The sequence below is a fragment of the Erigeron canadensis genome, chromosome 4 (assembly GCF_010389155.1).
Source record: "Erigeron canadensis isolate Cc75 chromosome 4, C_canadensis_v1, whole genome shotgun sequence".
Taxonomy (NCBI): Eukaryota; Viridiplantae; Streptophyta; class Magnoliopsida; order Asterales; family Asteraceae; genus Erigeron; species Erigeron canadensis.
In genome coordinates, this window is record NC_057764.1 from 38,163,058 (window position 1) to 38,185,130 (window position 22,073).

The window sequence follows — 22,073 nt, forward strand, 5'->3', positions numbered from 1 at the left end:
TTATCGGCTACTCTATAGCATGTGTATCGGCTTGTATCGGCAAGCATTGGCAACAAACATCGGCTAGTTTTGGCCGATGAAAGTGAACGTTGGGCAAGGCCACGTGGCCACTTTTGGCTGCAAAGGGCATGTGGGAGCGTGTACTTTATTATTATTTCTTTTAACTTTTCCCCTTCAACTTTTACATATATACAACTTTTTCAAATATAAATTAAATAAAACACATTTTATTCATATTAAAAAACCATATTTTACACTAAAAAAACACATAATTAAAAAAGACAATACATGATAAAAACACGAAATACACTGCGTACGATTTTACTCATCATCATCTCTGATTGACATACTTCCTAAGCCACGGTAAGCGTAATTGTTGAACCACCACTTGTCGTGTTGTGGGCATTTGACTTGCTACGTGCTTTTGCCTTCCCCGCAATTGTCGTGCTACGATTCGGCCCAAGTGCACTAGTCACCCAACGTGTGACTGGCCTTATAAACATCATTGACCAAACTCTTGAAGTTGTTGATCTCCCCTTGTAGAAATGAAGAATAGTGTTCTTCGTGCTTCGAAACGTTGCGGCCTGACGCTTGTATTGCCTCTACCTTTTGCTCGCATCGTCGTCTTTTCTCCCTCAGGTATCCCATGACCTCAGGGAGTTCAGTTTGAAGGAGGGTGTCTTCTTTGATATCAGCCAAACTTATTAAAGAGAAACAATGCAGTAATGTCGTTCCAAAAGTTTTCGCTTGGGTTACCCATTTCACATCTATCGGTCACTGGGTCAGGATGCCTCAACATCCAACACCTCGACAACAAAAGATCTTCTGCTTTAGTCCACGGATGCGCCATTTGGTTAGGATGTTTGAATGAAACGATTTGATAAAGATAGAAATGCTTTGAGAAAGGATTTGAGGTAATATTGAAGTATGTGTATGTATATATAGGAGTTGGAAAAAGAAGGAAAAAAAAAGGCAAACCCGCTCCTAACGTTCGAATTTCACTAAAAAAATATATAAAAAATGGTCACTTCATACGCTCCCAACGTGCACTAGCATCGGCCAAAACTACCCATATGTTTTATTTATTTGTAGTGTATTTTTAAATTTAATAAAAGTTTAAGGTTTAATTGGTAAGTATTTTTTGCCAAACAATTGGCAAGTTTTCCAACTACACCATGTCTTTTGGCTAGTTTTGGCTAAATTTTGGTTTATGCACATGTCAAGCATCCATTGGCTATGAACTTACCAAAACTTTCCAATTTGCCACAAACTTGGCACTACACCTTTGCCCCTTAATTAGTTATAAGGATAAAGCTTTACTTTGACCGGTTGTAATGATAAAAAATTTATATAAAAGTTATAATTGTTCAAGTAGATATAAATAAATTTAATTTCTCGACTGGTCATTACACATTGCAAAACAAACATATGGGAATGTCGGCTTCCGACCCGAACCGACTTGACTCTACTTGAGTGAAGCCTCGAGAAGGAAAATAAGAAAAGGGTTGGGACGTTGGTTGAGGATGAGAGGCATCTTTGATGTTGGCTGATATATGGTCCCTGATTCAATGTGGACTCCACTTGCGGACCAAAATTCACCAACCAATCAAACCTTTGAGCAGTCACCTCACCTCGATTGGCTTTATTTGACCATGCACTACCCACACCATTTTCTAGCTTCAATGCTAGACATATCTCAAATCCTACTCGATGCGTTTGTCATGTATTTACACGTAGTTTGAAATGGTAAAAGTAACCTCCTTTTTTTTTTTTCAATGGCCAACAAAAATTGAATAAGAAGATTATTATATTCTTATTAAGCTAAGGTTTCTTGCCTATGTTGGAACCAAAAGGTCCTTTATATGCCACATATTGCAAGTCTCGTAATGTTAGTCCATGTCATGAAATCGAAGGGAACCATGAGTACATAAAAGAATTCATCAACTAACTAAAGTCATCAACAAAAAATTGATTCTCTTTTAATTAGTTCTTCTTAATTAGTTCTTCTGAAACCAATTTAGGTCATTTGAAAAACTTAATCTTTTATCTATACTTTTCTTTTTTGGAACATTTTATATATACAATTTAATAAAAATTCTAATTTATGTTAAAAAGTTATTGTATAAGATAAAAAAAACATGAAAAATAACCATCATACACTAATGAATTAATTTACATCACACATCATTTAATTTGAAATTATTTCAACTACTTTTTTATATCAATTATTTTTACATCACTTACTACCAATAGACTAGCCGTCATCTTACCATTCACCGTCATTGTCACAATGTTGTCACCGCATTATTCGGATATTCTTTGCTTGAACCAATCCATGAACACCATGAAAATAGTAACTATTACTATAATTAATTAATTAATAATAAAAATATGATAATGATAAATTAACCTAATTGGTATGCCTAAAGATATGCCTAATAGTAAGATGGTGATATGTGGAAAAATCAAGGAGCAAGATTAGGAAAAGAAATTAATGAAATCCACATGTTAAATTTTTAAGGTTTTGTTGGGGAATTTCGCTATAGACGAACAAATAACCGGATGTGATCAATCTTTGAAGGCACGTAATCGCCTTCAGATTGAATCAATTTGGCGGTTCACCCAAACTATTCAATCGAATACAATTAAAAATTAAGAATTTTTTGTGTATATGAGTTTGAGAGAAGAACCAAAAAAGAGAGAAAAAAGAATTGATCAAAATACAAAAACGGGTACATATTTGATGTATATAAAACCTGTTGGTCCCGTAACTGCCTAAACGGCAGTTAAAACATAGGGTTTTGAATTTCCCAGTTTTGGTCCCTCAAGTTCCGAAAATAAAATTCGGAGGGATTTTCACTATAACAATATGTCGGGATACATATTTGATGTATATAAAACCTGTTGGTCCAGCCAGGGCTCTGCCCCTTGGACCCTGCTCCGAGGGGCCCGGACCCTCCTCGTACCCCTAAGGTCATAATAAATTCATATAGGCGTGCACTTCGCACCTCAAATCTTATATGATGTATTTTTTTTTTCAACAGTTACTCGGTATTCGACATCAGGGAACACCTCATTATATAATGGTGAAGCCCTGCACGTACTCTAGACTACGAGATGTAGACCGTAAGCCGTTACAGGTGATTCAGGAAAAAAACCCACAGACTTGTCACTCTTAAGAGTCGAACCCAAGACTTGTGGAAAAAACCAGGGATGCATTTACCAGTTGAGTTAACTTCATTTGCCTATATGATGTATCCGATCAAACTAATTATTCCAATTATTACACTAAAATATCCAAGAGGTTTTAGGTTATTTTTAAATATATAAGTTAAATTGATTAATTATTTTTCATAAAAATATAGAATAAATTACATTAAGATCAATAACGAATTAATTATTATGCTTAAGATTCCAAGTTTCAACAACTTAAATAAGCTGATAAAGTAAAAGCAAGGCAACGCGCTTACACTGCGGCTACTAAAACAAGCCTCATATATACAACCACATAAAGTCAAAAGCGTTTGGTGTACGTTGATCACCAACAAACCACATCCTTTTTCTAACTGATTCCACTTCCCCACGCGCTCATCACTCGCGTGAACCACCAAATGCCTTCATCCTTTTTCCATAATAAACACGCATTCCCAATTTAAATAAAATTATTTACAAAACCCTAATTCTGTTTTTTTTTTTTCCTCTCTTGAAACACATTCTTCACACAGGTACCTCATTCTCAGCTCGTTACTATTAATTATATATACATACACACGATTGTATCTATATGATGTATATAATTATATCTATAGCTTATTGGATTTATATCACTAATTGGATTGTTGCGTGTTTATGTGCTCAGATCCGCTATATGTTTTTTGGTTAATTACGATCTATATATATACACATTATTTTTTTTAAATAATTAGTATTTGTGTTCATTATTTATATTTAATTATAAAATTATATATCATATAAAACATGATGGTTGTTCTAATCTGATTCTGTGATTTTTTCAATTTTTATTTGACAATGTATGAAATTTATTGTATGAATAAAGTGATTATTTAGCTAAATGTGCTTACTTTTTTTTATTATTTATTTTTAAGAAGAATTAATTATATAAAAAAATATATGTATGTTTTGGAGCAAAGATCATATATTATACATATAGATGCTTTTTTATATGCCAACTATCAATTTACAAATTATTAGGTTGCAATTTGGATATTGCTGATTGATTTTTCGTCACAGGGGGCGTTCGTCTGAACATTATGCGAATAGAGGATAAAGTTGTTGCCAAAGGTGAGAGCTTGACTCATCTATTATATATTGTGCATCATATTCTAGGAACTTGTTTATGTCATCTAACAATGCTTAGCTTAGTACATTTTGTAAGGGAAGACATCAGACCGGCAATTGCATTCTGCACCATGTATATCTATTTTTATAATTGATTATCGAATAAATTGAAAATACAAACTGTGGAAGTTTGTGCATGAATACACCAGCTCATACACAGTATGCAATGAATAACACAATGATATACAAAATGGTTGACCTGCACTTGCAGATGTTGAGCTTAAGAATCATCACAAAAAGTAAGCTGATGATGAATTGTATATTTACCATTACACACTTAAGAAACTCCTAATATAGTCGAAGTGAGGAGGTGGCTAGAAGAGAAACACAGAATATGATTTTCCTAGCTATGTTAGATATGCATTCTGATATTAGCTCATTGTTGTTGATATTTTATGCCAAAGTAATTAGTGAAGAAAGGTGTTTTTCAGGTTATTATGTTTTTCCCCAGTATCTTGTGCAAATCATTTAAATTATTTAGCATGTTAACATCTACATGTGTTTCCAGGGCAGATTTGTTCTACAACATATGCATAGGCCCCAAGCCTCCCTAGTTGTGTGTTGGGGCTTTTCGTAGTGAAATTTGGGTAAATTGAAGCTGCCTCTTTTGGATGGTTAAAGTTTTATAATAACTCACCTGATCCTTCAAGAGCCGTGGAGCTACTTCAAGAATTTGTGAAATCTGGTCCTCGAAAAGATCTTTGGTACTTGTTGTCACAAGGGAAATAGCAACCAGCATCATCAAAACATAAAATGGCTGAAGCATCTGCAAAGTTGAATAAAAAAATGTTAAAAAATCAAGATCTCAAAAAGACATCCAGTAGTCCCAAGTGCCAATTGTCCAAGAAACCAAACAGAAAAGGGGAAAATCCCATTCGCATTCTTCCTATTACAGAGTCAATTGGTGATAAAAAGTTTTTAGATACATGGATCTGTAAAAATTCTGCATGTAGAGCGGTTCTATCTGCAACTGATACATTCTGCAAGAGATGTTCTTGCTGTATTTGCCACTTGTTTGATGATAACAAGGATCCCAGTCTCTGGTTGGAATGCACATCAGATTCTTCCAATGGGGAATCTTGTGGTCTATCTTGCCACATTGAATGTGCTTTACAACACGGAAAAGTAGGGGTTGTTAATCTTGGCCAATTGATGCAGCTAGACGGGAGTTATTGTTGTGCTTCTTGTGGTAAAGTTTCAGGGATACTTGGGTGAGTTTTTGTCACTTTTGTCTTCTTGTTTATGCATTTGTATTAATGCGTTAGAAGAGAGTGCTCATTTGTAGAATTGGCAAAATGGGTGGGTTGGCCGACGGGTCAAAAGTCAAAACAGGTAACATCTTGCATGTCGAAATCGGCTGGGTTACCTGAAACACTATATGTTCAGAAGGTTTAGATTTTTTACAATAACTAGATGTTAAAGAAAATCATATAGGAGGCTATATAAATTGAAGACACTTTCTGATGCTTTTGACCTTTTTCTTTTTTAAGCTTGATCTGTTTGGGATACAACAGACCTGGACCGACCCATTAATAGGTAGATGGGTCAAAGTTGCCAAAGACTCATTGGTTTATAGTTCTCAAAATCTGTTTATGTATTAGTCTCATTTTTTCTTTTCTATCCCTTTAGGATTTCTGAAGTTTTTGATTTTCTTCTGCTTTTTTGCTTGGGGGTTTTATTCTTGCAGGTTCTGGAAGAAGCAATTGGTTATTGCTAAGGATGCACGGCGTGTTGATAGCCTCTGCTACAGGATATATTTAAGTTTTAGACTTTTGGATGGCACATCAAGATTTCAAGAACTCCATGATATTGTTAAAGAGGCAAAAACTAAATTGGAAACTGAGGTAGGCCCACTGAGTGGAGTCTCGGCCAAAATGGCCAGGGGCATCGTAAGCAGACTTGCTGTTGCAGGTGAAGTTCAAGCACTGTGTTCAAGTGTGATCGAAAAAGCAGATGAGTTTTCTGCTACTATGTCTATTAGGAACTCGAAAAACAGAGGTATGTCCAGATTTTTTTTTTGTTCTTGACTCTAGTATGTAGATCAAATTCTAAATGTACTTTTCTAATTGCTCCCATGCAGAAGGTTCACTTCCAGCAGCCTGCAAGTTCATCTTTGAAGATGTAACAGCTACGTCGATAGTGCTAGTGTTAATTGAACTATCTACAGCATTTTCCTGTGATATTCTTGGATTTAAGCTTTGGTACTCAAAAACGACAGAGACGTGTCACACAGAAGATCCCGTTAAAACATTCCCAAGATCTCAAAGAAGGATTTTGATATCCAATCTGCAGCCTTGTACGGAATACACATTTAGGGTTGTATCCTACACTGAAACCGGAGATTTGGGCCACTCAGAGGCCAAGTGTTTCACCGGTAGTGTGGAAATAATTCATAAGAACCCAAGTTCAATTACAGTACCTCATAATGAAGGAACCTCTGGTACAAAAGATGTTGAATCTGACTCAGGTTTTAAAGTTCGAGAACTAGGGAAGATCCTCCGGTTAGCTTGGGCTCAAGAACATGGCTACTTCGATGGTATTCAAGATGTGACCTTCAGTGAACCTAATAAAGTGGTCAAACCTGAAACTCCATTAGCTGATGAATTATCATCTCCAGGTGGGCTTGATTTGAATGTTGCTACTGTGCCTGATCTGAATGAAGAGATAGTGGTACCTGTCGAATCCTTTAGGGATGAAGGTAATGTTGATCCCGATAACGGTAGTGGTGAATCTGAAAACTGGGCCCACCATGTTTCACAGATTGAAGTGTCTCGAAAAAGGCCAGCTAGTACAAATGAAGAGACACATGATTGTGATAGCACTCTAATTAACAGCTCACCGTTTGGGGCCCGCAAAGGAGGACCTGGTAGCTTGGATGAAAACTTTGAATATTGTGTGAAAATTATCCGCTGGCTGGAGTGCCAAGGGTATATTAAGCAAGAGTTTAGATTAAAATTGCTTACTTGGTTTAGTTTGAGATCAACCGAGCAGGAACGCAGAGTGGTCAACACATTCATTCAAACCCTGATCGACGATCCATGTAGCTTGGCTGGACAGTTACTCGACTCTTTTGCTGATATCATAAATATCAAGCGGCCTAGAAATGGTTTCTGCAGTAAGCTGTGGCATTAAATGTGGGAGTATACACCGAAAAAATAGTAAGAGTTAGTTCGAGATACCATCATTCACTTTGTGCTCAATGTAGAGGGGGCAATATCTGCGGGTCGGGTAATCAATCAAAGTAGGCTACTAATAGTATACATCAAAATGTGACGCTTTAATCCTCTAATATGTTAAGTTTTGTCAGTTATATACACATAGTTTATTTCATTATATATATTGCAAAACTATATTGTCATAACAGTTATCTATTTTTTTTTGAACAAAATGATTTTAGAAAGCTGTAGGCATTAAGAGCACTCAGTGTGGAGCCTTTACTACCCTATGGTCGGCTGGATCAATCCCTGATGCAACACCATGTCCATGATCCTCAGTGATGGTGGTGGCCGGTGTGCTGCTCATCATGCTTTGGAAGTGGTGTATGTGAATGTGTTTTGGAACATTTTTAAAAAAATATATTACATGTCAGTTTGATCCACTAATGACCATGAAGAATAATAATACTTTTTTGAACTACTTATATATAACCCACACAACCCATTTGACCCCTTTGTTTTTTTAATGTATCATCTGACTTGTAATTGGTAGAACGTAATGAAAATAGCCATGTACAGCGTTTGCTGATTACCTTTCTGGTTTCTTGTATAGGGCAATTTTTTCATCATGGATAGGGGAAACAATCTATAGAGGGACACAGTTCCTGAACATCTCTGGTCAGATCCGTAGGATATAGGGAGTTTATTTTTATATTACGGGCATTACTTTCAGAACTTTTATTTAAATTTCAATTAAAAATAGTCATTTTTTTAGCAATTAGTTCTGTAGAGATCAGAGTTTTATGTACTTGCCTTCTGCTAGTTACAGAAGCATTTATCATTTTATCAATGTGTTGAGGTCCATTTTCTTTGATATTATCAATTTAGCAATGCCAATTTATCATTCAGACTTACTTGCATCGCTCTGTTTTTGAAACCCAAAAGTTGTGACTAGTTATGATGAGATGGGTGAGTTCTGTTGACTAAGGTGGTTTACATAGCTAAAATGCCTAAATCAGTTATTAATTTCTTCTAGTTTAAATGCTGTAACTTATAAGTTTGGAAATATATAAATAAGTCCTAGTGCATAACAAGTTCATAAAATTATCAGTGAAGCTGGCCTTCAGGAAAAATGTCGGCTTTGGCATCCCAACCTTGACCTTTTGTCTGATGCTAAACTGCCTGCCAAAGGTCTATTATATATTGATTACTAACTTTTAGCTTTTAAGTTGGCTGATAAATAAGAGAATTATGCTAACTTGGTGTGATGGATGGATAATGGTTAAATGAATTTGATGCAAGTTTGCATCATCTTGTTCTATTTTGATTGGAAGAGATTTATTTTTTGGTGAAAAAGAGCGGAAAGGTAGTTTGGGTAAACATAAAATGATAACATGGAGAATTTTGGTATTGTAGCAATGAAGAAGGAAAGTTGTGTGATTATAATGTGACTTATATCCACGATTTGACTACCATACCCGAATACCTGATACTAATGAATTTGAAATAATTGTGTGTTTTAACCCGTTTACCAATGAGTTGGTCAAATTCCAGTATATATGGGTTGAGTTTAGATGAGAACAAGCCTCTTATATATGTGAGAAAAAGATATATGGTTGGTATGAGAGTGTTTTTGGGTATTTTTGAAGAACGAAGAAGAGGTTTCATGAAGATGATATAGCAATGTATTTTTGAAGAACGAAGAAGAGGTTTCATGAAGATGATATAGCAATAAGACCATTAGTAAGACCTAGGTGAAACCCTTATGACTAAGCAAGAAGGTGAATGGTTGTTAAGGGTAAGTGAAAGCTTAAGGTGAAACGAGATAAGATAAACTTTTCACATAGGGTGAAAAAGAGAGTGTGAATCAATTTTTTTTGTTTATATATTAGATATTTTATTTTTATTGGATGTTTTGTATGGTAATGTGGGGCATAGTAAGTGAAGTAAGGTGAATGGTAAAAAAGAAAAAAGAAGAGGAATGTGATGAGAAGTTGATACTGATGTATCAGAAAAAATGTAGGTGAAAAAATTAATAGTTAAGGATGGTCTAATAGCATCCCCAATGGTTAAATTTTAATAGATTTTTTTTTATAAAAAGGTGTAAGAGCTTTTTTAAAAAAAGTCTTGTATTCTAGTGGTAAAAACCTTTTTTAAAGTTTAAAGTTAATTAAAATATAATTTTTAAGATAAAAAAGTTGATGAAAAGCTTAATTTCTACCAACCAATAGGTAAGAAACCTACTTCTGTACTAAATGAATATATTTTATTTAACTTTAAGCTTTAAAAAAGTTTTCATCATTAAAGTACAAAACTCTTAAAAAAAAAAATTCTTACACCTGTTTATAAAAATAGCTATTTAATTAAACCATTTGGGATGACTTTTTATAAAAATAGCTATTGAAATTAAACCATTGGGATGCTCTACAGGGCATCTCCAATGGAGCTTTTATAAAGTTTTTTACTACATTAAGCTTTTAGATAACTTTTTTTACCATTGGAGTGAAAAGCTTTTTCCAAATAGCTTGAAGAATTTCAAGTCTTTGGAAAAATTTTACACTCTCTCATCTTTGTTTCATAATTAAAAAGTATTAAAAAGACTTTTTTTTTTTTGAGGTTTACCATTGGAGCAATAACTTAATGAAAAGTTTTTAGCCAATAGCTTGACCATTTGAGGTGCTTGAAAAGGAAGAATTGTGTCACATATGGCGTACAATAATTTCGGGTGAGGATTTGCTCAAGTTGATACCCCAACTTGAGTCAAGTTGGGAAGATCTTGGCCCTTAAATAAAAATCAAAGGCCAAGATATAAAGATGGTCTTTTAATCTTAACCCTTAATTTTTATCTAATGGTTAAGATTTCTCTAACTTGACTCTTCAAGTTAAAAGTAACTTGAGAGAATCTCCACCCAATAATTTCAATGACTTAATTTCAAGTTGTAAAAAATATTATGGAAAAAGCGTTAGTTGTACACACATTTTTACCAACAAACAACCTCCATCTTTTGTAACTGATTCCACTTCCCTACGCGCTCATCACTCGCGTGAACCACTAAACACATTCATGTCTTTCACCGAAATTCATAATAAATAATTTTGTTTTTTATAATAATAAAAATCGAATCAAAATTATTTTCTCACAAAAAAGTACCATTTTTTTTTAATCTTTATTCTTATATACTAGTGTTTAGACCCGTTCATTTGATAAGTAGTCTCAAGATATATAAATCGTATAATAATTGTGAAACAAAAAGTGTATGACTAATATCACAATTTAGTGAATACAAAAGCTAAATAAGAAACATATGAAAATTAATTCTATATAAATATTAAATCTAGTTTACTTTTTTTTTTTTAACTATAGTTAAATAAAAAGAGAAACAAAAAGTGGATGACAAATATCACAACTTAATCAATACGAAAGTTAAAGAAGAAAGATATGAAAATAAATATTGATTTCAGTTTACCTTTTGTTTTCAACTTTAGTTAAATAAAAAGAGAAAAAAAAGTGTAGAGTATTTAATTTGAAAAATACATACCAATTCATCAACAAAGACCATCTCAAACGTTTTGATTTTCTCCTGATTGTGTCACTCCGAAACAGTCCATACGAAAGCTTATAAGGTTTTTTTTTATTAAAGGTCGACTATTTTTTTTTAAATACCAGTAAATATTAATAAAAAAAAAAGATGATTAGTTAGCTCAAGTATTTGAGCATCTGCCTTACAAGCAAGAGATCTTGGGTTCAAGACTTAGGAAGTAGATATGAAGTCTTTCTATGAAGGCTTGGCTTGGGTATACCCAGGTTTAAGTCTGAGGAGGCAGGGTTTACCCTTATTGATTGTCATGCCTTCGGGCGGATTAGTAGGGGGTTTTCCCCCCATCGGGTATTTGAAATAGGCATTTCTACTTCGAGGGAACTTTCTAGCGCGGACCCGATTAATACAACATATATTAGACCTCCCGCTGTCGAATCGTGACACAAAGTTCTCAAGCAAAATTCACCTTTAAAAAAAAAAAACAAAACTAGTAAATATTAGGCTGATTAGGGGTTCCTATACCCAATAATAAACAAAAGCCCTATTTTTCTCTCTCTGCAGACACATTCCTCAAAAGGTATCTCTTCTATCTCTTTCTTTCTTATTTTTTAATTTTTTTTTTAATATATACGTACATATGATTGTATCTATAGGTTGTATAATAATTGCATGTTCATAGTTCATGTGCTCATATCTGTAAAAAAAAATTTTTAATTGTGATATATCTAAACTATATTATAAACAAATTCACTTTCAACATTCAATTCAACAATATATCTATATCTATGCTATATAATAAAGCAAATCCATTTTTCAATTTCAACATTCAATTCAACAATATACACATATCTATACTATATTATAAAGCAAATTCATTTTTCAACTTTCAACATTCAATTCAACAATATATCTATATCTACACTATATTATAAAGCAAATCCACTTTTCAACTTTCAACATTCAGTTCAACAATATATCTATATCTATACTTCTATACTATATAATAAAGCAAATCCACTTTTCAACTTTCAACATTCAATTCAACAATATACACATATTAATGCATAATGTACCATACATCAATGCATACAATTTTCTCTCTCCTCCATAAATAATTTTATTCCTCTAATTCTTTCAAAATCTTTTATCTCAAAAACCGTACATCGATAAATTATAAAAATTATATGGGTGTTCTTAAAATTTCATGCTCTTTCATTAGAGATGTCATTCGATATACTTTCGACGAATTTTTAAATCCGAGTGTGGAGCCCGTACGACTAAGGCATTTGATTATGACACTCTATGACATATAACCTCCTATGACCTATCACACTTTATGACCTATCACCCTCATCATTTTACCGTCAAAACGCGCGGGTACTTGCTCTCGTTATATATATATATATGCTTCAAGTTTTGATTTCTGGACATTTGTTTATGTTGTATAATTTGTTGACTCTATGAATAATTTTCTACATTTTTATTGACGATGTATGAAGTTTATTGTAAGAATAAGTGATCATTTAGCTAAATGTGCTTCCTTTTTATTTACTTTTATGTAAAAGATTAAGTTATTATTGTGCTTTTTTATATTCTAATATATATTTGAGCTATGAATTTTTACAAGAGCGTGTATATGTGAAAAGTTTAAGGTTTTTTATTTTATTTTTATGTTATTAATTAATGTAATCATTTTTCTTTTTCTTTTTGCCGGTGTTGTGTGTGTTCGCTGTCGATTGCAAAATTTAGTATTACAAAAAATAGAGTTGATTTGGGACAAACTGGTAAAGAGAAACAATATGCTGAGCAAGATGTAATGTTATTAACTCATATTGACTAAATATAAGTTGTGTTAGTTAATCGATAGAATCAATGTAGTCGAAATGGCTGTGAGGATTGATTAATTTATATTTCTATTTGTCGGGCAATGCAAGTTGAAATATCATATAATTTAACAAACACTTTATCTATTTTGTGATGTTGGGCATGGTGGAAGCTATTTTGTTTAAACGTTTACAGTGTCCTCATTATTTCCTTGCTAAATAGTGAAATAATTAAGTAGCCATGATTGAGTAAGTTTTTCACCTCATAGCCTTCCACACGAGAAATACTTGAAAAGATGATGACTTTCCATAGATGCCGACACTCATTGAGCTGGGGGTGAAATTATTATTATTCCTCAGCTGAAACATTCTCAATTGTGATAATGCTTGACTCTTTCTCCTTACTTTTTTAATCACAGAGAGAGGCTGCCTGAACATTATGGATATAGATGATAAATTTGTTGCGAAAGGCGAGAACTTGAATCCTCTGTATCTCATGCACATCATATTCTAGGAACTTGTATGTGTCATTTCACAATGGTTAAACTATTACATAACTTTCGAAAGTAATGCTTCATCTACCTTTGCCTCCTGCATTAGACATTGTAGTATCTAATTTTCGATAACTTCTAGTCTCTTGTGTGAATTTTCTAAATCATTTTAGAACATTATTTTCAGTATCTCGTGTGAATTTTCTAAATCATGTTAGCATGTTTTACCTGGTACAGCATATTTTTTTCCAGGGCAGATTTCTTTTTCACCTTGCGCCTAGAGCCCTAGGCCTCCATATTTGTGTGTTGGTATGCATGAAGCTTTTTGTAGCAACTTTGGGGTAAATTGAAGTTACTTCTTTTGAATGGTTAAAGTTTTATGACCACCACTAGCTTATAAAGTCTGATACGCTACTCTTGTAATATAAACGAATTCTTTTCTTTCTTTTTAGTTTTTAATGTTTTCTTTATCAACTGTTGGTTTGAACTAAATGTTAGATTCTTTCTATGTCTAGGTGTTCATAGTTTATCTTCTAGTGTTCAGAGCACTCCAGAGAAATATAATCATTCAGATGATGCTTCAAGAACTTCAGAGCTACTTAAAGAGTTTGTGAAGTCCAGTTCAAGGAAAAATCTCTTCAGTGGTTGCCGTGATAAGGGAAAAAAGCAACCAGCGTCATTAAAAAGCATCTGTCAAGTTGAGTAAACAAATGTTAAAAGATCACGATCTCAAAAAGGCACCCGGTAAACAAAACAAAAAAGGGGAAAATCCTATTCGAATTCCTCTCATTACAGAATCAGTTGGCGATAAAAAGTTTTCAAATACATGGATCTGCATAAATTCTGCTTGTAGAGCTGTTTTATCTGCAGCCAATACATTCTGCAAGAGATGTTCTTGCTGCATTTGCCACTTATTTGATGATAACAAGGATCCCAGTCTCTGGTTAGAATGCACATCAGATTCTTCCAGTGGGGAATCTTGTGGCTTATCTTGCCACATTGAATGTGCCCTACAACATGAAAAAGTAGGGGTTGTTAATCTTGGCCAATTTATGCCGCTAGACGGGAGTTATTGTTGTGTTTCTTGTGGTAAAGTTTCGGGAATACTTGGGTGAGTTTTTTATATTTATTTTCTCTTCTTTCATATGCATTTACATTAACACAATGCAAGCTTGCTCATTGATACAGCCATAGAGTCAGCAAAATGCATGGGTTGGGTGACTGGTCAATGTTTTGGGACATGTCAAAAAGGAAAGGTTTTGGTACATATCATAATGTTGATTCACAACATGGCCAGAAATAACCCATTATACGTAAATGCGTCAGAGGTACAACCTCTACTGATAGTTCTCAAAATACATTGATACATTAGTTACCTCTATCTCATTTCTTCTGTAATTTTGAGTTTTTTCTGCTTTGTTGGGGCAATATATTAATGTAGGTTCTGGAAAAAGCAATTGGTTATTGTTAAGGATGCACGGCGTGTTGATAGTCTTTGCTACAGGCTATATTTGAGTTTTAGACTTTTGGATGGCACATCAAGATTTCAAGAGCTCCATGATATTGTTAAAGAGGCAAAAACTAAATTGGAAACTGAGGTAGGCCCACTGAGTGGTGTATCAGCCAAAATGGCTAGGGGCATTGTAAGCAGACCCGCTGTTGCAGTTGAGGTTCAAGCATTATGTTCAACTGTGATCGAAAAAGCAGATGAGTTTTCTGCTACTATTTGTAGTATGAGCCTGAAAAGCAAAGGTATGTGCAACAGTTTTTTTTGTTCTCGAGTCAAGTAAATTTCTATTTTATATTGTAATTGTATTTTCCTTATTTTCTTCCATACAGAAGGTTCGCTTCCGGCCAGCTGCGTGCAGGTATACTTTGAAGATGTAACAGCTACTTCGGTAGTATTGGTGTTGATAGAAGTATCAACTGCATTATCAACCGATATTCTAGGATTTAAGTTATGGTACTCAAAAACAACAGTGAGGAGCCACACAAAAGATCCTGTTAAAATATTTCCAAGATCTCGAAGAAGAATTCTGATATCCAATCTGCATCCTTGCACTGAATACACATTTAGGGTTGTATCCTACACTGAAACTGGTGATTTGGGCCATTCAGAGGCCAAGTGCTTCACCGGAAGTGTGGAAATAATTCACAAGAACCCAAATTCGATTACAGTTTCTCAGGAACCTCTGGTGCAAAAGATGTTGAAGCTGGCTCAGGTTTTAAAGTTCGAGAAGATCCTCCAGTTAGTTCAGGCTCAAGAAAGTGGCTACTTGGACGGTATCTCAGATGTGGCCTTGAGTGGACATAATAAAGTGGTCAAACCCAAAACTCCAATAGCCGATCAAGTATCTTCTCCACGCGGGCTTGACTTGAATGTTGCTACTGTGCCTGATCTGAATGAAGAAATAGTGGGTCTAGTTGATTCATTTAAGGATGAATATGAAAACTTTGAATATTGTGTGAAAATCATCCGGTGGCTCGAATGCCAAGGGTATACTATTAAGCAAGAGTTTAGATTAAAACTGCTTACTTGGTTTAGTTTGAGGTCAACCGAGCAGGAACGCAGAGTGGTCAACACATTCATTCGGACCCTGATTGATGATCCATGTAGTTCTGCTGAACGGTTGCTTCACTCGTTCGCTGATATTATAAATATCAAGCGGCCTAGAAATGGATTTTGCAGCAAGCTGTGGCATTAAAGATAGCAACTTGGGACAAGATACTGTCATTCAATTTGTTTTGAATTTGGAGGTGGCCTCGGCCCATTTTACCCCTTTATTAGGTATTTACTCTTTCTTTTTTTTTTTTTTTTTTGAAAAGTAAATATTTTATTCACACTCACCCCGGTGCAACACCGGCGGTGTAATATACAACAATTTACATGAGTACAAAATTACACCAATTACTCCAAGAAATACCTCTATGTTTCGTTCTACTTCTAAACCACAAAAAACCGAGTGATCTAATATTTTGAATGATTTTCATGGTGCTCACTCTAATGTTCTCAAATTTCAACTCGTTTCTCGCTTTCCAAATACACCAGCAGCTGATTATGATCAAACCCTTCAGAACGTCCTTTTCTATTTTATTCTTCCTCGATGTATCCTGAAACTCCAATAAATCTTTTATGTCGAAAATGAAAAATGGTGCAGTATTACACCATCTACTTATGAAATGCCAAACTCTAGCAGTCGTCTCACACTTCACACTTGCAAAAAAGATGTTCCACTGTTTCTTCTTCTTCCCCACAAAGCACACAGACCGGATCCAAAGCAAAACAGTTACGAGCCCATAACGCACCCATAGTAGGAATACGATCCATTGCCGCTCTCCACATAAACACATTACATTTCTTAGGAACCCAATTAATCCAATCAAAAACATACCTGTCATTGAAATCCTTGTCGCCAAGAAGGAAGTCTTTTACATTCCGAACAGTTAAGGTGTTATCAGCTCCTCCCAGCCAAGCCCACCTGTCCGGTTTGTTTTCTATTGTTAACCCACCGATCAAACTTGTGAGGTTATCCATCTCGCGAATTTCAACCGGGTCGGAAGGCATTCTCACCCAATTCCAAGACCCATTAAGTCTCTCCACTACCTTTGCTTTTTTTTCCCTTTCCAATTTAAACAGAAGGGGGAACCTGAGTCGAAGCGGCTCGCTACAAGCCCAATTATCAAGCCAGAAGTTAATGTCAGTACCGTTACCAACCTCCCCCTTTAGAAGATTATTAATACCCACGTTGTTGACTTTGACCGTAGTAACTCCTTTTACAATATTCTTCCATGTTCCGGGTAAATACTCATTCACCGGGAAGCTATTCCAGCCTCTCTTCGTGCTATGTAGACTATCAATAACTGTCCTCCAGAGGCTACTCGGTTTAGTTTTAAACCTCCATAACCACTTAGACAAGAAAGCAATATTTGTATCCCTTAATCTGCAAATACCCAGCCCACCCACACATTTAGGTGAGGCGACCCTCTCCCAAGATACCCAGTGGATTTTCCTGCCCGAATCCGTACTTCCCCACAGGAACTTTCTCATTAAAACTTCCAGAGCTTTGGTAACCTTTCCAGGAGCTTTAAATACCGAAAAAGAATATGATGGAAGACTTTCCATTACTGATTTAAGAAGAGTAATTCTACCTGCTACCGATAAGCTAGAAGCCTTCCAACGAGATAATCTGCTTTCAAAAGTATCTATCAAAAAGTTCCAGTTAGCCGACTTGTTCATGTTTGCGCCAATCCAGACTCCTAGGTGCTTGAATGGGATCAAACCAGCCTCACAATTGACCTCTTTAGCCATATCCACGACCTCCGTATTGCTCACCCTACCCCAAACAAGCACGACTTTCCAAAGTTTATCTATAGTCCTGAACATAAATTAAAAACCCTTAAAACCTTGGCCATTGCTTTTAAATTGCCATATGACCACTCCCCTATCAACACGCAATCGTCTGCATAAAAAAGGTGTGAAAGGATAGGACCATTCCCCAGTTCAATCCCTTTCACTTTCCCGTCTGCCATCGCCTTCTTAATCATAACAGAGAGAGCTTCCATAACGATAATAAATAGAAACGGGGCAATTGGATCACCCTGCCTCATTCCTTTATAACATTGGAATTCGAAAGTCGGCGACCCGTTAACAAGAATGGAAGATCTAGCCGAGGCTAAGATCCCATATATCCAATTACACCAAGTATCCGGAAAGCCCATCCATTTTAAAGTGGAGATTAGAAAGTTCCAATTAACATTGTCGTATGCCTTAGCAAAGTCAATCTTTAAAGCAAACAACTTTTTCTTCTTTTTCTTAGCCCAGGAGAAGACTTCGTTTAATACAAGCGGTCCATCGACAATATGCCTTTCCTTAATAAACGCTGACTGTTCAACCGAAACAACCGCCCCCACCACCTTCTTTAAACGATTAGCCAACACTTTTGAAACCACCTTATTAATAACTCCTATTAAGTTAATCGGCCTGTAGTCATTCAAATCACCAGGATCCTTCACTTTTGGAATGAGAGTTATAAAGGACGAACCGCATCCCCTGCTGAACCTTCCTCTCGAATGGAATTCTCTAAATAATTTATTAAAATCTTCCTCAAATAACTTCCAAAAGTGTTTCACAAACTTAAAATTAAGCCCGTCAGGGCCTGGGGCCTTCTCGCTCCCACAATCAAAAACCGCCTTCTTGATCTCCTCTGTAGTAAAGGGAGAGATAAGTCCTTGAGCTTCTGTACTGTTCAATGTAGGCCCGTCCCAGCTATTCATCTTAGGCCTGATCACCCAATTTTCACTAAATTTGTTTCGAAAAAAGCTCAAAACGTATTTCTTCACCATTTTAGGCTTATCCTCCCAAGCACCATTGATTAATAACCCCGGGATGTTGTTGATAGACTTCCTTTTATTAATAAAACCGTGGAAAAATCTAGAATTTTCATCACCATCGATAGCCCATTTAATACGAGATCTCTATTTAAGATCCTTGGCGTTCGACTCATTTATCTCGTCGATTCTTCTTAGACATTCGGTTCTGGTCCAACTTTCCTCCTCTTCTAGCTCCTTTACTTCCATTAGTTCATCGAGCTCTGCCAATTCCTCTATACATCTTTCCTTTTCTTCGGCTTCATTATCACGATTTTTGTCTCTCCAAACTTTCAGCTGTTGCCTCAAAATTTCATCTTCATCATAAGTTTCAAATGAGCATGTCCCATGACTTCTGCCTCGTTCCAAGCTTTAGTTACGGTCTCCTCAAAATCTTTTTTATTCAGCTACGAGTTGAACACTTGAAACGGCTTAGGACCGTAATTGATTTCTTTAATTGTAAGCATAATTGGATTATGATCCGACAATAGCCTCGGAAGTGCCCTAAGACACGCATTAGGCCAGCAATTCAGAACTTCATTACCCACCAAAAATCGATCAATCTTGCTAAATTTCCTTCTCCCATTACTCTCCTTCAAGAAAGTGTATCTGTTTCCCTTCATTTCATACTCGTGCAAATCTGACTCATAGATAAAGTTATTAAAAGCTCTCGTGCAGTTAGTATTAAAGATAGACCCATTCCTATCTTCAGGGATCCTAACAACATTAAAATCACCCATGAACAACCACATCCCCCCGTTACTACATCTCAAAATCGCTAACTTATCCCATAGGCTTTTTTTATCCTTGAGCTTTTGCGGAGCATAAACATTAACAAGCCAATAGAATTCGACATGACCTTTGATCTTCCCTTTTATTGCCAAAAAGTTACTGTCTTTGACGACATCGACTTTCATGAATACTCCTGGATCCCAAACACTAATCATACCACCCGACCTTCCCGTTGGCTCAACTAACTCCCATTCCATACTAGAAATACCCCATAATTTTTTAATCATATTATCATCAACCGACGAACATTGAATTTCTTGAAAAGCAATAAACGAAACCCCTTCTTTTTTCTTTACTTCCTGAATCCTGATAGAGCATAATTAATAAGGGAAAATGATGGGTATAGCAAATTGTACCCAAACTTAGGTACTACACGCACAAACATGCCCCCTGATTTTACACTTTTATCCTTCAATTTATATATGTACCAAAAATACCCCTTGATTTTCAACTTGGCTGCAATTAATAAATCCACATTTAGTGGTAAACATGTGCTGATCAATTTTACTTGTCTTTTGTCTAGGCAGTTTTTCTTCATGTATAGGGGAAAGGATCTATAGGGGGATGATACAATGCCTGAACTTCTATTGTCAGATTAGGATGGGATAATGGAGAAGCATTTGATATATTCGTAGGCATCACATAATTTGTTAACATTTCAGCATTCGTCCATTAAAAATAGTCATTCATATATTTTAGTTGTGTAGAGATGAGATCTAGGTGTATTTGCCTTCTGCTAATCATAGAAGCATTTATCAATGTACATTTTCTTTGACATTTGTCGAGTTAGCAATGCCAATTCTATAATTTGGATGTATCTGCACTGCTTTTTTTTTTTTTTGAAAAGTAAAGTTTCATTTAATATCACCCCGACAAATCGCCGGCTGTTATTTACATCCAAGTATAAAACCTTAAATTTACACCAATCCTCCCAAGAAATAGCTTTATGTTTCGACCTATTATTAAACTAAAGATACCCAACCGACTTAATGCTTTGTATAATATAACTAATATTTAGAGAACCGTTATTGAATATAATTTCGTTCCTTGCTTTCCACATGGTCCAACACCCGATAATTATGATACCCTTGAGTGCTTCTTTTTCCTCCTTGCTCTTCCCAGAAAGATCACTCACTGACTTCAAGCAGGTCTTTAAGGTCGAAGAGGAAGAACGGTACCGTTTTGCACAATTCCTGGATCAACTGCCAAGCTCTGGCCGCAACAATACAATCACAAAAAATGTGTTCCACCGTTTCCATGACGTGGCAAAGGACACAGCCGAAATCCCTGGTACCTGCAAACAAGCAATTTCTTTCTAAAAGGGCTTGCTTTGTAGGTATACGATTCAAAACCGCTCTCCACATTAAAAGGTTACATCTTCTTGGCACCCATTTGCACCAATCAAAGATGAAATCATTGCTTCGATATCTATCACTTGAGAGAAACTCTTTCACACTCTTCACCGTAAGCGTATTATCTTTCCTTCCTAACCATATCCATTTATCAGAACCTCCTCCCCTTGTCACTTCGTCCAAGTTTGCTACTGGTTTTGGTGAGATGGGTGAATGGATACTGGTACGTGTGTTATTTTCTAGGCGGTTACTTGATACTTTTAGTAATTTTATGTGGATTATTATGGGTTTTCGATGGTGACTTATGGCGATTTCTGGATATATACTATTACAACGAAATTGTATTACACTTGATAGAGGTCCTACAGTTTTATAGTTCAGATCGGGATCTTATGGATGATCTTATGAATAATATGAATTTACCGAGATTGAATTATGTGAAAGAGCATGACAAATTTATCATTAGAGATAAGAAAATAGGTTTGTACTCATTCATATCTAACAAAAGCATCTCTTTATCTTTAGGTAGAGGCAAAACTGTTTATATCTCACCTTTTCATACCCAGCTCTTAAAGATTGGGTACCATTGTTGTCGTATCTAACACAATGAGGGGTGCCCTTGGGTACTATTGTTGCCATATCTAACACAAGGAGGGGGTGCCCCTAGGCCCTAGCTTGTAGGTGTATGATTTTTTTTTTTTCTTCTATAAAGTAAATGGTAAATAAATAATAATAAATTAAGAATAAAAGTATAATTTGCCTTTTCCTTTGCTAATAACTAATTTAGTACTCCAATTTCAGCAGCTTTTTACATTTTTCTCTGCAAACTTTTATTTTCAACAAAGCTACTACCTGAATAATCCCATCAAAAACATGAAACTAGTATTATCAATAAGATGATATTATTAATATTTATTTATTTTAGTTATGATACCGAGCTGAAGAAACGGAAAGTTGACGTGTGTATGGCAAGCTATGAATAAGACACAAATATTGTAAATGATGGTTAAAACTTAAAATATTATAGAAACAAATATTAGTAACCGAAGGTGGTTTGCTTACTATAAATCCTGGCTACATATACAATCGAAGATTTGAAACTTATATTTTTAAAATTTCATTACTACAAAAGTAAATGTTTTATAAAAAAAATCATAAATTTCTTAGGGTGCGTTTAGTTCAAGAAAACTTTCTA

At 35.2% G+C, this 22,073-nt stretch overlaps 2 protein-coding genes and 1 pseudogene across 3 annotated transcripts; 2 read left to right on the forward strand and 1 right to left on the reverse strand.

Moving 5' to 3' along the window:
- Positions 1 to 3,665: 3,665 nt before the first annotated feature.
- Positions 3,666 to 8,428, forward strand: LOC122596247 (VIN3-like protein 1). 2 transcript variants are annotated; one of them, XM_043768797.1, is made up of 6 exons: positions 3,666 to 3,725; positions 4,252 to 4,302; positions 4,868 to 5,570; positions 6,047 to 6,357; positions 6,440 to 7,523; positions 8,128 to 8,428. In XM_043768797.1, exons 3-5 carry the CDS (start codon positions 5,113 to 5,115, stop codon positions 7,489 to 7,491), a joined length of 1,821 nt encoding a protein of 606 aa, XP_043624732.1. In that variant the 5' UTR covers positions 3,666 to 3,725; positions 4,252 to 4,302; positions 4,868 to 5,112; the 3' UTR covers positions 7,492 to 7,523; positions 8,128 to 8,428. The 2 variants fall into 2 exon arrangements, with proteins under 2 accessions (XP_043624732.1, XP_043624731.1); XM_043768796.1 differs by having other exon boundaries at positions 6,440 to 7,517.
- Positions 8,429 to 13,315: 4,887 nt separating this feature from the next.
- Positions 13,316 to 16,149, forward strand: LOC122598703 (annotated as a pseudogene).
- A 2,693-nt stretch (positions 16,150 to 18,842) lies between these two features.
- LOC122597557 lies at positions 18,843 to 21,517 on the reverse strand. Its single transcript, XM_043770135.1, has 3 exons — positions 21,441 to 21,517; positions 19,157 to 19,832; positions 18,843 to 19,031 (listed from the first exon to the last, which is right to left on the reverse strand). The coding sequence occupies exons 1-3, from the start codon at positions 21,515 to 21,517 to the stop codon at positions 18,843 to 18,845; spliced, it is 942 nt and encodes a 313-aa protein (XP_043626070.1).
- Positions 21,518 to 22,073: the final 556 nt, after the last annotated feature.